The sequence below is a fragment of the Vidua chalybeata genome, chromosome 1 (assembly GCF_026979565.1).
Source record: "Vidua chalybeata isolate OUT-0048 chromosome 1, bVidCha1 merged haplotype, whole genome shotgun sequence".
Lineage (NCBI taxonomy): Eukaryota > Metazoa > Chordata > Aves > Passeriformes > Viduidae > Vidua > Vidua chalybeata.
The window spans coordinates 59,166,641-59,184,471 of record NC_071530.1 but is presented as its reverse complement, the minus strand read 5'-3'; the positions used below and the strand labels follow the sequence as shown (position 1 = coordinate 59,184,471).

The window sequence follows — 17,831 nt, the reverse complement described above, 5'->3', positions numbered from 1 at the left end:
CGAAACAGTACCATTTACATTCCTTAGCTGACCACAAGAGGTTTAGCTAAGTGCTTTCTCTCTCCCACTCTCTTTCTGTAAACCCGTGTTTGCTCATGTCTTATATTTATTTCACAATTTGTTTCCCTTTCAGATCATGAAGCTATCCTTTACAGCCACAAAAACATCTCTGTAATGATGACAGAGACACAGAAATTCATCTTATGAATGGGGTTTACTGTACAGCACTGGTAGATCTTTCCAGTTCTGTCCAGCAAGTCTTCCTGGGGGTACCCTTCACTCCAGCTCCTCAAAAGCCTGAGGATGGACCTCTCTAGAACCCAGTTCCACAGCCCATTCAATTTCTGTTGGTTTAGTTGAAGCTAGGCTTTGTGGAGTATGATTATACACTTCAGGACAAGCTTTCTGAAACCAAATAGGGTTTCAAGTTGCTGTCAGTGTATAGAAGTATTCACCAGCCAAATAAAATTTTGCTGTTGGGAAGGGGACTCATTGAACTGGAGAGCAGCTTCTTAATCAGAATTCAAAATAAATTATTCTGTATCAGTGAGCTACTGAGACTGAATGCATTAAATAAAATAAAACAAGGTCATTTAAAGTGTAAAATATATTATTATACAAAAAGAATTATGCAGTACAAATCTGATTACATGCATTTTTTCGAGCATCTTCATTAAGTAGCTGTTAGCTATTTATTTGCTAATCTTTATTCAGATTTTTAGATGCTGATATCTGTGCTTGCTTTTTACTTGATGAGCAAGCAAACTGGGTATGAATTCATATTTTATGAGATGTCCTTTAAATAAAAATTTTCAGGAGGAGAGACAATGAAAGTTATTTTGTTGCTTATTTATTCAGTGTATCTTTTGTGCTGTTAGGTTGGTTGTTAGCAAAAAACCCAGTAATAGAATAATGAAGTTTTGTTTGGAACAAATGCCCTAGGATAAGTAAAATTGAGGTAGATAAATCTGGGGTGTTTTGCTCTATTGCATGATACAAATATACAGAGCTGCTGATCATATAAGCCTTGTGCCTGAGAATCACTTCTATTCACTGCTGTCACTGCGGAGAGTTTCTGTAGAGACCATGCTCCCGATTCTTCAGTGTAATAGATAAACCTTATATTTACCAAAATACAGGCTTGCAATAGAGCTGGAGCCCAGCTTTTTTGTTAGTACTATGAAACTCCATTCTGTGATCTTTCTCATTTAGCTGAACATCCATCTTTTTCCCCTGACTATGCCAGTACTGCAGTGCCCTAGCAAACGCAACCTGATGAGTTAGACCAGCTTATTCATCTGCAGAGCACCTTCCAGGGAGCCTCCTTTGGCAGTCAGGGAGCATAGTTGGAAAGAAAAAGAGGTGCAAAATTATCCCTACGTTTGCCAGTCTCCAGCTTCTTTGAGAACCTGTCAGATCTTCTGACAACACAAGAAAATGAGAGCAGCTTTCCATTGCTCAAAGTGAAATAGTTATGGATATCCTGTTAGCTGCACAATGAACTGGCCAGTCAGGTAAAGGTGGAATGAAGAAGCAACTTGCTCAACTCTGCTGGCCCAGTTCACCATCTTGGTCACCTTTCTGTTTTCCATTGGCAATGGAATTACCAAGGCTCGTTGCCTTCTGTAGGCCTAGTTCTGAGCAAAGCCATCACGGCATGCACTGGGAGTGGCAGTTCTGCATGGATTTCTAGTGTAACCCAGATTTGGGGTAAATTGGTCTGTATAATCATAGTGATTTGCTGATGTAAAGCCTGTTTGTGTGTCTGCATAGTACCCCACAGTTTGCCTCTCTCACAGGGCGCTGCAGTAGGAACCTGCAGGGGGAGGTTAAAACCAATGAGGCAACCATGGAAGAGGCCTGGAGTGAAGTCTTAAACACCTCCTGAACAAGGCTATTTGGTTAATTACCTCCTGAGTTTTTAATGTGCGCACCACAGACTGCGCAGCTCATGGAGTCTTCCTCATGGAAGGGGAAGGCCACTTGGCAGTGAACTGAAGTAACTGGAAATTCCTCATCATCTTTCTGACGGTAATAAGATTTAAAGCATGACAGCACAGAGGAAGAAACCAGCAGCTTTGAAGTATGCCAGAGATATTGGGATCTGGCAGTGATTTATTGTTTGTCTCACTTGCTGAATAATATATGCCTTATGAGTAACAACATGTCCTTTTGCTGCATGAAAATTACTGCTCAGAAACAAAATCATATCAGTAGTGGAGATGCTGTAAAATTAATTCCTTTAACAAAGAAACATTTTATCCCAGTGTTTCTGTGTATTTGCCAGTATTGCAAGTAGAAAGGTGGTGAGCAATCTGGCAGAAACTGAAGGTATTCTGAACAGGAGAGAGCTTTGTCATGGAGAATAGGAATTGTTCATTTGCTAATCCAAGTGCAAAAACAATTAGTGAATAAATAGCCACCCTGAGAATCCTTTAAAGGTCTGGATTGTTGTCATAGTGTTGATATTATTGCCTGCTTTCACTGCCCCAAGAGTTCACCTTACTGAGTGGTACATATAAACCTATTGGGTCAAAAACCTCTAACTGGAGAACTGGTCTTAGAATTGAGCTTCTGACACATCTGGCATTATAGCAGTTCTCTGGAAATGTTACATCAATGTGTCTGCATGACATCTGATCTACCAGGGTTCTCCAACAAGGTATCAGTGAAATGTTTTCATCTATTGCATACGTGAATAATTAGCCTATCAGCCTTCCTCTTGTATCTGTTCCAGTGTTTTTGAAAAGAGAGGTGATTTATGAAGGATTCAATGATTGCTGAAGATATTGCACATAACTGGATCAGTCATATTTTACCTGATTTTAAAGCTATCATTTTCACAGTGGAATCCATTCGTTCCCATTGCATCACATAGACAAGTCCATTGACATTTTATAGAGAACAAGATCTTAAAAATGCTAACATCCTCAGTCTGTGAGCTGACTGAAATAATTGCATTAGAGAAAGTGCAGAGTTTTCTAATAATTTTGGCTTTTTATGAAACATTTAAACTGGTAACATTATCAGATGATCTTTTAAGTGAGTGAGTGTGTTTAATGAATTTAAGTGTTTCTCTACTGAATACAGCAATGCCAATTCAATGGAGGGGAAAGTGGGTTGCTGGTGAGAGAAATTACAGAGATGCCTTAGACTACTACAGGTCATTTTCATCCTCTTCGATAGCAGGGTAAGAATGTGAAAATGTATCTGTAAACGCAAACTGCAAAAGACCTCTCTCTGCCTGTTTGAGGGGAAAAAACATAAACGGTCTCCCACCTTTCCAGAAACCAAAAGAATGGTTCTACACAAGGTGCTGTGGCTTTGTCTTTCAGCTTTTGTTGGGAAAGTTGATGTTGCTACCACATTTGTCTAGGAGGAATTCAGGGCAGAGGATGTAATTAAATTGATATTTTGAAACAGAGTTTTGCGTTAAATTTATATAAATATATGAGGGGTTCTTTGTTAGTCATAGTATTAGTTTTCCTACCATTTGAGCACAAATTTTAATTTTTTAATTTACTTTAAGCTGCTGCAATATTTCCAGTTCACCACAACTGAAAGCTGCAAAATGCAGATGTTCTGGGTAAAGACTGCACATAATAGAAGTGAAGGGCTCTGGGAACTTCCCACTCCAGGCAGTGATGGTTGTTCCATGTGGAAATGCAAGTTGTGTACAGAGCAAGATCTGGAACACCTTCTCATTTAAAAACACATCTGGAGGACAGGATTCCTGAATTCTGTCCACAGCAGGTAGAGCAGGTAATTCTTGCTGCACTAAGCAGCAAGAATCACTGTGTCAGTATTCACAGTGCTCAGTGTGGGCATCATGCCACAGAGTTAAGAACCCCCTCCGTTTAGGAGTCACCTCATCCAAGGGCTCTGGAACCACAGCCATATTAATCTTCTGCAAAATATGTGTGTCATTGTGAGTGTGGGTAGGGATATTGGGACAAACAAGGCAGAACAAGCTCTGGGGACACCAGATGTGCACAAAGAGAGTGATGCGCTAAAGTGGACAGACTTTAGGCCAGGAACTATCCTTTAACCAGTGTCTCTCTGAGATAATTCTATTACATGTGGAGTTTTGTTTGATCCAGTTCCTGTTAACTCCAACCATGGATTAAATATACAATCTTAATGAGTTTAAATTTACAAAGTATTCTATGCAATGATGTTAATAATTAATTACAATCATGTTAAATTTAGAGGCAGAATTGTGTTTAAGTAGAGATGGGAATATTTTTGAGGAGAGTGCACAACTGACTTACAAAACACACATGAGAACAAGAATGTCATCTGCAAAAAAACAATGAAAACACATAAAATCCAGTGTTCACTAATTCAAGCTAACAAGAGAAGCAAGATGCATCTGTATACAATTTATCTTCTCTGCAAAGGATTTCATGTGGAAATTTAAAAGACTAGATCTACATCTAAAATCTGTGAGCAGTTAATAAGAGCATTTATTCATAGAATCATTTAGGTTGGAGAAGACCCTTAGGATCACTGAGTTCAACCATTAGCCCGGCACTGCCAAGTTCAGCACTAAACCATGTCCCTAGGTGCAGTGTGTGCAAGATCTCCAGGGATGTTAACTCACCCACTTCCCTCAGCAGCCTGTTCCAATGCTTGGTAATTCTTCCAGTGAAGAAATGTTTCCTAATATCCAGTCTAAACTTCTCCTGGCACAATTTGGGGCTGTTTCCTCTCATTCTTTCACATTCAATCATATGTATCTAACAACCATTCATACAAAAACCTGTAAATGGCCCTGAAAGAGACACAAGGATAGGTGCAGTTATTAGGAAAAATGCCCCAGCAAATCTTTATGAACTTCTGAATGTGAAACTATGCCAAGAGTGGCATCACACAGCCAAACCTTCTTATTTCTAGTCAGAAATCTAGTTGGTATATTCTGTATGAAATCAAGCATATTAATCATGTGGGTGGGAAGCTGCTAAGTATAGAATTGCAAAAACATGTAGGATGGATCAGAAAGAAAAGATCAGTGTTAGGAGCAGAGCTTGTGTTAAAAACTGCTTTTCCCCCCCACAGTGATCTGCAGACTAACTGGAACACTTGACTGACAATTCTGTAATTTTCAAAGATACCAAAGCTTGGTTTTTTGTGCTTCCCAAATTTTGGCAACAGAAATGAGACAACTTGTTTAATTTATTGGATGAGAGGGATAAACAATGTGTTTTAAAATACTACACAGTCTGTCACTTTTGCATTTAATAGTGCCATTCACATTGTATCTTAGGCCAGCTGTGGGTATGTAATCATGACTGGAGCAGATACTTCAAATCCAGATACTGGATTTTGATGATATTTTTTTATTCTGAAATACAATAATCTAAGAACAGGGAAAGAAATATTTCAGATTGGCAACTAACTCATAGTACCTTATCTGACTGGCTGATTATATGGGATACTAACAGGATTAATCAGTAAGACTCCTAAAATAAACTTGTGTGTGATTCATGGAAGAATAAAAACTTCACCATCTAGTGGCTGTCAGTAAGGGTCAAAGGTACTGTGTTCACAGGGCTCAATCTCTGACCAAGCAAGTGCAGACAGAACACATTTTAATTTTAGGCTCTTGACACTGTATACTTAATTCAAGGTTGCAGTTAACAGGAACTGTATCAAACAAATCTCCATGTCCAGTCTAATTTTCCCAGAGTCTGGGAGGTACAGCTCTGCTCTGAAGTCCCTTCTGTTTAGCACATCATCCACTTGGTGCATATTTGGAGTCTGTTCAGTTGTTCAGGAAATATGAACTGAGGATGAAAGCACATTTTGCAAACCTGTTTTTCTGGTAACCAACTGAGGGTTAATTCACCTAAACAAATAAAGCATGGTTTGAACATGATGCTCTGTTTTATTGTAAGTAGTAATAATTCTGTGGGGAAAACTTTTCTACCTAATCCTTTCAGTTTCTGCTTGTTTTTTTATTTATAGTTCTTTTTAAGTGAAATATGTGTTTCAAGACCTTTGTGAAATTTTGAAGCTTGCTAGCCTGAACAGAATTCTGTACTTCTGGGTAGAATGCAGAAATAAGCAGTTCTTCCTCTGTCTGTATTTTACCTAGCACATCTGCCTTTGTCTGCTGTGCAACTGAAGTGTGCAAATAGCTTCATAGAAATAATAGTTTGATGCTCTTTAGGGTAAAAAGATAAATGGGCACTGAAAGCTTGTGGAAGTGCAGAATAAGATTGTGTTTAGCTGTAAAGATACAGGTAAGGATCCCAGACCTTCATGTAGATAGTAACCAAATCCCTGATTTCCTAAAGATGTCACAATACTTTCGCTATAGAACTCTGGCAAGTGCAATGACACAAGATAACTCAATCTGTCTAATGGAGACAAATAGCTATGGGTGTATGTCAAAATAATTAATGTTGAGCCAAGTTAATTTTTTCATTTAACAAATTGAATTGTTTCAGCTAATTATGTAGTGTGGCCTAAATGTGATGAGGGATATTCAGAGAAGAAAATTATTACTTTTTTCCTCCACTGAATTAATGAAAATATTAAGGAAAATGTACACTCAGAGTATGAAACAATGTCCAACTTCACATGCTGAATTTTGCAGCCTTCATTACAGCATGAGCCTCCTGAGCTTCTTTGACTGACTAATGCAGCATCCTCCTCAAGGCCCCCAAAACACTCTCTGGAGAAAACTATCTTGGCTATTGTGCTCCATACCTGTACAAGAAACACTTATTTTTCTGTTAGATGGGGACATCTCAGCTAGGTGTGTAAGGTGGTGTCACTGCTTCCTGTTACTCTGATGAAGAAACAGACAAAATGAAGGGCTGTTCAAAATTCTAGTACCTTTTCAACTTGTTGAGCTATTGCCTTCCCTAAGCAGGGGCGTGGGAGGTTAGGGATATTAAATTTTACTGATAATAAATACAGAAGTATGAAAAATTTGACTATATCCAAGTTAAAGTTCCCCTGAAAGGAGGGTGTAGCGAGATGCGGTTCAGTCTCTTCTCCTAAGTACTAAGAGATAGGACAGGAGGAAACAGCCTCAAGTTGTGCCAGGGCAGGTTTAGATTGGATATTAGGAAGCATTTCTTCACTGATAAGGTGGTCAGGCATTGCAACAGGCTGCCCAGGGAAATGTGAATCACCATTCCTGGAGGTATTTAAAAGACCATAGATATGGCACTTTGGGATGTGGTTTACTGGTGGTTTAGTGGATTTGGCAGTGTCAGGGTAATGGTTGGACTCAGGGATCCCCTAAGGGTCTTTTCCAACATAAATGATTCTATGATTCTGTGATAATGAGTATGTAGGGAGCTGTAGTCATGTTCAGTGTGGACAAACTCAGAAGCTAATTCCCCAAATCCTGTAGGATCTGCCTTCTAGGCTTAGGTGCATCTGTTTCACCATATCCTCCCAGTCCCCTTTTCAGCTTTGTTTTGTTGGGGTTTGTTTTGTTGTTTTTAAATATGTGTATTTCTTGTACCTCATCTGTTTTGCATTTTGTAAGGCTCATGGGCAGGTGCTCTCCTCTCCATGTTTCCACAATGACTAGCAAGGATTTACTACTGGGAGTCGAAGTTCTACTGGATTGTAAGAAGTGCAAGAATAACGTGGATCTCCTAAGCCTCTTTGTCCACACTATTAGCTGTAATATCACCAAATGGAAGATCAGTTGCATATGTAAGGTTTAGTATTAAAATGATTGTGTGTGCTGTGATTTATAAATCACATCACAGTAAGAAGTAGGAACTGCTTTGGTCCCAGGCAGCAATGCCAGGCTTCAGCACATCCCTGACTAGAAATGGCTGAGCACTGCAGAACAGATTCACTGACTCAACTCTCATTGGAATTGAGAAAAAACATCTTGTGGTCATCTTAATGTATGTTTCATGTTTGTGGCTTTAAATATGACACAATTACCTGTTCTTTGTCAAAATACGTTTCATTTCACAAAGGAAATCGTAAAACATTAATTATTAAAAGGTCTCACAGCTTCCACTTGTTCCTGTAGCCCAAATGTAAACTTTCAATACTTTGTAATTTTACAGCAGGCATTAAAAAGAGACTGTTCTCAAAATTACAGAGTAGTTCAAGTAGAAAGGGACCTCCAGAGTTCATCTGATTTATCTGTCACTGCTCCAAGTGGCATCAGCTAGAACAGGTTACTTGGGACTGTGTCCAGATGGATTTTGAATATCCCCAAGGACAGAGCCTCCACCACCTCTCAGCTTTCTCTTTCAGAGTTTGACCACCCTCAGAGTAACAGTTTTCTTCTGTGCAACTGCACAAAGACCTCTGAATTCTCCCTGTTTCCACCTCCCCGGCCACCTACTTTTGTCTATGGGCCCTTCAGAGCCACCTGGTCAGGCTGGTTTCTCAGAAAAGGTGTGAGTGCTCTGCCGATGACACTTTCCTGTTCCCTCATTTATGTGCGTGCTTTATGTGGCCACTCTTCTTCACAAGGTTTCTGCTGCCATGGCATCCTGCAGTCTTTGCTCCACCACTACCTCCCTTTCATCACTGTTTTCAAGTTCTCATTTCCAGGCTGCTCAGCCTCTTGGTAGGGATGATTTTGCCCCATTTTTCATTCTTATCCAAGGCAACTTGAGACCAGGGGAGCCACCTGTAGAATCACATATGACTTAGATCAGTGATACGGATAGAATGGGATAATGAGGAATGCTGGTGTGAAGAGAAGTGGGAGCAGGCAAAGTGAAAAGGCAGTAAGCAGGGAAGTAGCTCTTTCTCTGCTGAGGAAATAATTCAGCAAAAAGAAGAATATGAGGCAGTTGTGTGCTTCTGACATTTATTAAATCTTTGAAATATTTTATGAGAAATACCTGTATTGTGAAGATCTCAGCTGTCTGCTGATTTATTAAAGAAATACGGATATTGATCTAGTACCGATATCCAAGTGTGACAGACAAAAAACTCTCTTAACAGTTTAAAGTTAGAAAGTGTATGTTTATTGCGACGCCGGGCAGCATGTGGGATAGCTCCCAAATACACACCGCACCTTTCAAATGATTACAGAGTCCTTTTATCCATACAAGTATTGAATACCCAAAATACAAATGCATATTCATAATTTTGGTACATCCCATTCCCCACTTTGTATGCTAATCATTTCGAAAGCTATTAAGCATGCGTAGTTTGTTCTTTGAAATGGGTTGGTGGTCCCTTTTATGGGGAGGGGTCCCAAAATGAGGAAGTAAATGAAGTCTTCCTCATTCTGACCTTTCTACCTTTTCAATGCAAATATGATGAATGAACCTTGGTAGAACTCCCATTCCCTGTCTTCAATTGGTTTCAGAACAGAGGAGGCTCACAATTGTCTTATGTTCCTAAAAGCTATTTGTCAGTTTCTGTATTCTTCATTACAAATCCAGCTAACTAAACATTGTGTTGACAAGCAATCAATTATTAGTTAACTACTAACTCTTAACTTCATCAAGGCCTACTCATTTATTTTAATTAACTCTAGTAAGGCTTATCTCTAACTAAAATCTTACCTCCTCTAAAACCTCTAAATTCCTTTAAAGTTTATGTTTCATTGCTGCTGACAAAATGTGGCTGAACTTATGTGTGTTATTAGGTATACATGTGCATACACAGATGGCCTAAGAAAGTACTTCTTAGTGAATAAAAATTGTTGGACTATGCTTTGAAAAAAAAAAAAAAAAAAAAAAAAAAAAGAATCCACACAATGTATAACCCACCCTGTATATGATCCTCAAACTGAAATATTCATACAGCATTTCTCCCCCAGCACTTCAAAATTCTGAACAACAAATATAGAGTCAAATTCTGTCCTTCATCCCTGTGATGGGCAACTTATTCCAGACTGTGTTTTAATAGTCTTTCATGCACCCATGTGTCAGATTAAATAGTAGAAATGCCAACTGGATGATAATGTAGTATAATTTCTGGAAGTATTGGCTTTTAACGTTAATCTTCAATGGGATGCTTTACTGCAGTCATGTGCATACATTAGATAACCCTGGCATGCAGGGAGTATTTTGAGACCTACATAATTTTGAAACACTCTTTAATATTTAGTGAAAGCCATGATACATTCCATGCACATAAGATCAGAAGCAGACCTTTCAAGCTTGTTTTACTTCTCAGTTTAGATGCCAAATTGGGAGCCCACAGTATTTTGGTTTTCTGTAGGAGAGTTAAAATGGCACTACAAGCTGATCCACTGACATCTGAGCCCAGTCTTGGGCAGTCAGCTTACAAGGTGGAAGTGCCAAGGAGAATAATAAACAATTGTCTTCACATGCTTATCTTTTAATCTGAGATTAAATATGAGATTTCCAAAACAAATGCTGCCAGCTGTTATGGATTCTGGGATGTTGAACTGTGATGTCAGAAAATTCATTTTAGTTACTGAGCTCCAGCATCTGGTGCTGCCTGCACTGTCCAGAATCAACCTGTTAAATCATAGGTAACTTTAATTTGTAACTACTTCTCTCTCATTTTCTATTTATCCACTGATGATTAAAAAAAAAAACCAACTGCATTCTTAAGCTTTAGAGTTAAGCAACATCATTTTATATCCACAAAAGAAAAAACTGTAATTCATAGATTTTGTAGCAAACAACATAGTTACAGATTTTCACATTGAGTTAGCTGCTGCTTAGAAGGAGGAAGAAGTACATGTAAGACTAGATTCAAAGCAGTTCTGTGAAATGTATCAGGCCCCTTTATGCAACAACATGCTACACGGGGGAGAGGAAAAAAATAAATCCTGGCCTTGATGTCAAAACAAGGTAAACTTCTTTTAATATGTTGACTTGTGGAACAAGTGCAGCATGAAAACAAAAGTGCAGAGCCCTCAGTAGTGACAGTGAATATTTTATCTTACCAAGAGAAAGCAACAAGAGACCAAATCCTTAAAGCATATGCCGTGCTGACAGTGTGCTCTTGCTGTGACAGTAATGGTATTTGCAATCCCAGCTGCACTCAAGCCTGTGCTGTAAAAACACCCATTCCTTAGAGTGCATGTTGCCCTTTACTGGCCCTTAGCCAGATGAAGGATTTCTTCTCTGTTGCTCATGTTGCCCTGTAGAAACAAATGTTTATTAAACAATTATTTCTCTCCCCCAAAGTGAAATTATAGAGATTTTGGCATTGTTAGCTCTTCTGAAATTTTCACGGTGCTGGAAAGTATCTTTGGGTGACTGTAGCTTTTTGCACATAAAGCAACAATTCTCTGGCTTTTTACAAATATCAAAGCGTTGTTCTGAAATTCAGGGACTGGATCCTCATAGAAATGTTGAAGCAAAAGTACCACTGTTACTGCAGTGTTGTTGTTTGAGAGTGGTTGGTACGAATGTTTAGAGGGTGATTCAGGGCTGTGACTAAAAGTATTCACCAGTCTGTCAGATATCATTTTTACTAAGTCTAATGAGCTAAGAGTTGGTGAGCCGATTAAAGATAAAGGAAATTGCTCCTCTGGAAATGTGTTTGAATGTGTATGCTCTCCAGTTTTTCTTAGCACCCATTTGTTTGTTGTTTTCTCCTGATTGAGGCATGAGATTCAGAGGGAAATGGAGAATGTTGCTTATAAATTATGGATTTACTGCCTCATGATTACCATTCTTCATCAAAAATGTCAGTTTTTCCTTCACTAGTCAGTTCTTTCTCAGTTTCTCTATCCTCTGCTTAAAATTGTTCCCCATCATTGCATCTATTCTTAGCCTGGGTCTTTGTGTGGAGACCCAGCCATTCTACACTGACTTCTTATATACTACTTCATATTTGAGCAATTAAGGAAGTTTTGGGTGATTCACAAATGTGATTACATGGTAGCATTTCAAGACATCCCATTATTGCTTTAGAGATACAGCTTTGAAGAATGCATGTGATGGGCTTCAGAGAAAGTAAGGAAGCAATGTGGATTGTGGTGTGGTAAACGAGGGATAACCAGGAGGCACAAATTAAATCCTGGAATTATACATAATTCCTTCTGAGTGTGACCACTTGGGTTCTGCACTATCGAGAAGTAAGAAAGAGCAGCAACCAAGTCACTTCCAGCTCGGCTTCATTCTGAGTTTGAGCTCCTGTTTCAGAACTGCTGCCAGACTGCTTGGAACCCTGTCCACAACTACAGCCAAGACCACAGCAGAGCTTCCAGCAGTTCCAGGCTCCCAGGCAAGCTCTGGTTTTAGCTCAGACCCAGCATGCCCTCAGCTCCCACATATTCATTGCTATTGCTACCTAGGCTTGGTGAATTTAGGTTGGGAATTACCCACATTTTTGCCATCACATTTCTGACTGTATTGTAAGTACCCATTTTATCCTCACCCTATAGGCTTTTTGTAATAGGAACATAATGTAGATGGGCCAAAAGAATCGAAAAACCATTTGCAACTAAGTTTTTAAATTAAGTTGCTAAACTGTAAATTGCCATTTATCCACATGATTAGATTTCTCTTCTGGTATGCATTGATGCCCAGGATATAGCTTGAACCTCTAGAAATTTCTAAAAATGGTAATACACTGGTTTTGTTTCCATTCAAACATTAACTAAACCCCTGAGAAGTAACAGCATGGCTTCTGACCTGATTGTATTGTAAGTTCTTTCCCAAGCAACTATCAAGCAAAGATAGTCCTAAAATAATGGGGGAAGAAGGAATGCCATAGAGAAGAGTTTCTCAGGAGGGAGAGGATAGGATTGTTATCATTTAAAAGTGCTGCACTTTTCTTGTAATTTTAAAATTCTGTTTTACAGATAGACTTTCTGGTCAAGCTCCAGATGCTTTTGTTTGAGTAGCCTCAACCTCCCTATGGACTCAACAGATGTACCACGAAATGGCATTGCTCACTGGAAATGCAGATCCTAACTTCAGCTCCCACTCCTTCAACAACTTGGAAAACCTGTGTGAAGTACAAACCAAGAAAGGATTCTTCTACAAAAAGGCCAAACTTCTGCATCCTGGAGAAGACCTGTGCTGCTTAGCCCGCTTGGATGACCGGTCCAGGTTTGTGATTATCAATGTAGGTGGTATTAAGTACAAAATTCCCTGGACCACCTTGGAGAACTGCCCCTTGACCAGGCTTGGGAAGCTAAAATCTTGCAACAATTATGATGAGATCATGGACATCTGCGATGATTATGATGTTAGCTGCAATGAATTTTTTTTTGACCGTAATCCTAGTGCCTTCAGAACGATCATGACATTCCTGACAGCAGGGAAGCTGAGGCTTCTCAGGGAGATGTGTGCTCTTTCATTCCAGGAGGAGCTTGTGTATTGGGGGATAGAAGAGGACCACCTGGAGTGGTGCTGTAAAAAGAGATTGCGACAGAAAGAGGAAGAGGCAGCTGAGGCCAGGCTGTTTGAAAGGGAGATGGTATTTAATGAAGCTACACAATGTGCCTTCCAGGACAACAGCCGACTGAGTCTGTGCATGCGAAAGCTCAGGGATATGGTGGAGAACCCCCACTCAGGGATCCCAGGAAAGATCTTTGCTTGCATTTCAATCTCTTTTGTTGCCATCACTGCTGTCAGCCTCTGCATCAGCACCATGCCAGATGTCAGAGAAGAAGAGGATCGGGTAAGTGCAGCCTTTCTTGGGGTAGACTGTGTTTTGCACAGTTGTCTCCTCAGGAAAGGTGACAGGAAAAATCACTCCAGCAGATAGGCAGATACTCTGTTCAGTATATATGATGTGGAGGGCTGGCTGGGTAGAGCACAGAAAGCATTATGTCACTTAGAACTGAGTTAAGATTGGGCCAAACTCTGCCCTGCTAGCCCAGCTTAGCCAGTTCACAGCAGCAGATAGCCTTACACCCCAGATTTGTTTTCTGATATGTCTAACCAGATGACAAACTAGCTACTCTGGGAATAAAAACCAGCCTTTTTTCTGGTTTAATGTTTTGAGGTTAAGTTTAGAGCTAACAAATCAATTTTCCCTAAAGGTACTTTAACAATTTGAATGAACTCTCAGTGTGCTAGTGTAAAAACCACATCTAAAGTATTTTGATGCTATAGGGTGATGTAAAGTCCAGGGAAGCTGAGGCAGCAACTTAACAGCAGAAACAGAGCAATTGTCCCAATTTTCAGACCTGCTTAGTATTCTCAAGTGTAAACTGTGGATGATTCATGCCTTTGAAAATCAAGTCTTACAGATATTTTGTTTATTCTTAAGTTCATCAAATTTCCTAAGGGTTTAGTCCCTTTTTTGTTCACTTCCCTAGGATTAATTGTCTGTAGGCCAATGAGAGCTTATCTGAAAAATGGTAGAGGAGGACATTTACATTTTCTTCACATACGTGCTGAAATGCAAACTGAGGAGTTGGGGTGGGGATGTTTTGAAGAATTCACGCCCTCTCTAGTTTTACCCAGGTCCAAGCTTGACATGAAATGTTTGGGCTTATTTCCCAGCCCCGTGGTCATTAAATGTGGTTGTGAACTTCAACTACTAAGACAGTACTTCAGCCCATGAAGTGCTGCCTCTGAGCTGAAGGCTGAGCTCTCCTGGAAGCAGCTATTCCCATGTTCTGTCACACAGGGGCTGGATGGCTTGTGCCCTACTGCCAGGAGCAGAAAAGAGGGAGATCATCCCCAGACCTGAGGCATTTACTGTTATGCCACCTTGAAAGTAAAATGCAGGGTGATGGAAAATGGATCCAGCTGCTCCAGAGAGACCCCTGCATCTGACTGAGCACCCTGCGTACAGTTAAACCCACCCTTTGCTTGCGAGGTCTGCTCAGGTTACATCTCACCTGAGGAGTTTGATTTAGAATCAGACTCATTCAGGAGCAGCCAGGAAAAAAGATAAAACATTGGTGTGTTAACTGATATATGATTTATTATCAGATCTTTATTTTAAGGGTTTTTTGTGATTTAAAGTTTGAGGATGGTAGTACTGGGTACTAGTTAACACTACGTTGTCCTAATAATGTTTTTTTAAGATATCATTTCCAAAACACATGCCCTTTAGTGTAATTAGCCATCAGGGCTCTAGTACCCTGAATTCTAAGCACAAGGGATATTTTACTGTTGAAAACTGAGATGTATTTAGCGTTTAGCTGTTCCCAGGTTTAAGTGAGAGCTGAACTATTGCTTTAATTATGAATTATGAGAGTTTAGGAACCTTATGTTTTTACTAATGGTCCGAACATAAATAGGGACTCATAATAATAGGCCAATCGTTTTTTGGGTGGAGCAGGATAATAATGAGGATTGAGCAAACATATGAGAGAAGCCTGGATTTCTTGGTATGCTGGAACCATTAGAAGGAGCACATTTTCATAGTCAAATGCAAAATTTTGCAATAAAGATGAATGCAGGCTTGCTCATGTAAAAGCAGGGACTCTGGTTCCCAAAATGAGGCTCTAAATAATAATTAGGGTACAAGCAACCATAAATTCCTATTGCAGCATAAAGTCAGAAGGGTTAATGTCATCCTTGAATATCTAAGATGGGGTGTATTTATAAAAAACTGGAAGATTTTCTGTGCCTGTATGCAGTATTGGTGAGACTGACTCTAGAATACTGCAGTTGGTTCTCACATTCATGTTTTTAATGGTGTTTTGAAAAATAGGGAGAGAGCTAAAAACCTGTAAATCTTAGACACTTGGGGAAAATGCCATACAATAAGAAACTTAAACATTTCAGTTGATTTAAATTATTGGAAGGAAGGTGAGTAGTTTAGGCATATACGTGGGTTTTTTATGAGGGGAGAACTGTATAACCTGGAAGACCTTTAAATTAAGCAGGGGAATGATACATTGATAAAAGCTGAATCCTTATAAATTCATATGGGAAACTATATGCCAGTATTTAATAGCAAGGTGATTCATTACTGGGACAGACTAGGAAGAAAATTAGTGGATTTCGTGCTTTTAGACATTTTCAGTTAAAAGCTCAGTGTCCTTTTGTTTAGCCCTCAGCTAAAGAGAATTTACTTAAATCAAAAGAAAAGCATCAACTGCAGATCAAGTTACAAAGGTGAAATTCTTGCAATACAGAGACGATCAGAATAAATTATCCAATGTTCTTCTGTGCCTTTAAATTCTAAAAGCATAGAGCTCCTGCAGATAATCTTTGTTCTGCACTTTGGACAGGGAAGGTCTGTGGACAGACTGGAAATGGTTATTTTGTTTGAGACAAAGGTGGCTCTCTTACACAGGGGACTGGTGAAGGATCACTTCTGGCAAGGCATCTGCTCACTTGGAATGACCTGTAGGGTTTGGGACCATGGTTGCAAACTCCTTGTGTGTACTCCCTGTGTGACTTAGCAAGCCAAGGCAGCTCTGCAAGTAACATGTGTGGAGATAAGAGAGCATATGTGAATTCAAATTCATGGTAATAATCCTGAGCTCTATCCCCAGTATGTAGATTAAAATTTGTGCCCAGGGATAGCTCTTTGGTATGGCTTTGCAGTCTCCTAACAAGCAGAAAAAGGATGCACGTCCCTCCTGACTAAGGAACAAATAAATAGTAAATACTATTTCAAAGGCACACCATACTCAGTGTGCACATTTTCCAGGCTTTCTGGCTGACATTGCTGTTGTTATGGTTCCATGTCAGGGCTGTATAGGTGCTCTAGCTAGCAAGCAGTGGCTTTTCCTTGAGCTGATGTTACTACAGAAAACAAAATCTCTATGTGCCATCTATCTGTCCTGTTACTGCTTCAGGGAAAGACAGAGAAGCCAATCATGAAAAAAAGCCATGCTGGGGAGCAATTTTCTATACCTTGATCCTTTAATGCCATCTGAATGGACCAGCTGTTACACCCAGTGATGTCCTGCAGAGGTGTAAATGACCTCACACAAGATGTAAGTGTGGGTAACTTAAAAGTTAGAAATAATTACCAGGTGGGTGATGAAATTATTTTAGGTGCCTGCCTTTCTCTTCTTAAATAGAGCAGAAAACTCAATCATACATTTTGTTAACTTTATTAGCTGCTCCAGGTGTTCTGGATGATAGTGGCAATCCCTGGTGGTTTAACAAGAGTGGGAAGGCTCATGCTTCCCTGTACTGTAGATACTTGTTCTTACTAAAGGTCACCTTGATTCACCTTGAGTGTTACTCTTTTTGGGAGTAATATAGTGTATTTCAGATGCTGCACAATTGTCAGTAGAGTTAACAGAATCAGATCCTGAACTACATTTCACTTACCAAATTAGGATATATATTTAGTGCATTTTTTTCTCATTTAGCTTTTATTTACTAATTAAATTAAATAAAATCCACTAATTCAGTAATGCATATAATAGCTCCTTCTGGAAATTTCAGGAAAGGGACACTTCAAGTATGTGAAGAAAACAAACATGTGAAGGCAGTCAGGTTCTTCCATGTAAAGTAACAAGACAATGATAAACTTTTTATTTCAAACTTTTCTGAATGGGAGATTTAGATTTAATAGTGAAAAGTCTCCTCTAAAGGCTAAATCTGCTGAGACAAAATCATAGCAGGAGCCCTCAGGCACCAGGCTCTTTCAAGACCACCACAAAAGTCATCTCCAAGACATAAAAATAGCCAGAGGCACAGAGTATCCTCAAGGCATTTTAGTCATATCCTACCTTTAAGTGGACTTCTCACCTCTCTAAACAAATGAGTGACTCAAAGAAAGCAGCTAATACATCAGAGAAGTAAACCAGTCAGGGATATATTACAGCAAAAGCTTTAAACATACAGTAAGAGCTAAACAACCAAAAGACATTCAGAGAGGTTCAGCTGAAAGCCAGATGGTCATCATACTAGACTCTTCATTTTTTTCTTGGTGAAAACAGAAATGTCAACCATTTCTCTCTGAAAATGAGTCTTCTCTTCTTTGTTAGACAGCAGTCTTTGTCATCAGAGAGGAAAAGGTGG

The 17,831-nt window shown here is 39.4% G+C and overlaps 2 protein-coding genes across 7 annotated transcripts in view; one reads left to right on the top strand and one right to left on the bottom strand.

Moving 5' to 3' along the window:
• Positions 1–17,831, bottom strand: part of SLC66A2 (solute carrier family 66 member 2) — a 157,943-nt gene that overhangs the window by 51,149 nt on the left and 88,963 nt on the right. The gene's annotated exons all lie outside the window — the stretch shown is intronic.
• The window catches only part of KCNG2 (potassium voltage-gated channel modifier subfamily G member 2), a 53,610-nt gene that overhangs the window by 17,645 nt on the left and 18,134 nt on the right, over positions 1–17,831 (top strand). For all 4 annotated transcript variants that reach the window (XM_053964555.1, XM_053964546.1, XM_053964575.1 and 1 more), the window contains exon 2: positions 12,740–13,563. In XM_053964555.1, the coding sequence (XP_053820530.1) occupies positions 12,808–13,563 (756 nt within the window). In that variant the 5' untranslated portion in view covers positions 12,740–12,807. The remainder of the gene's footprint in view (positions 1–12,739; positions 13,564–17,831) is intronic.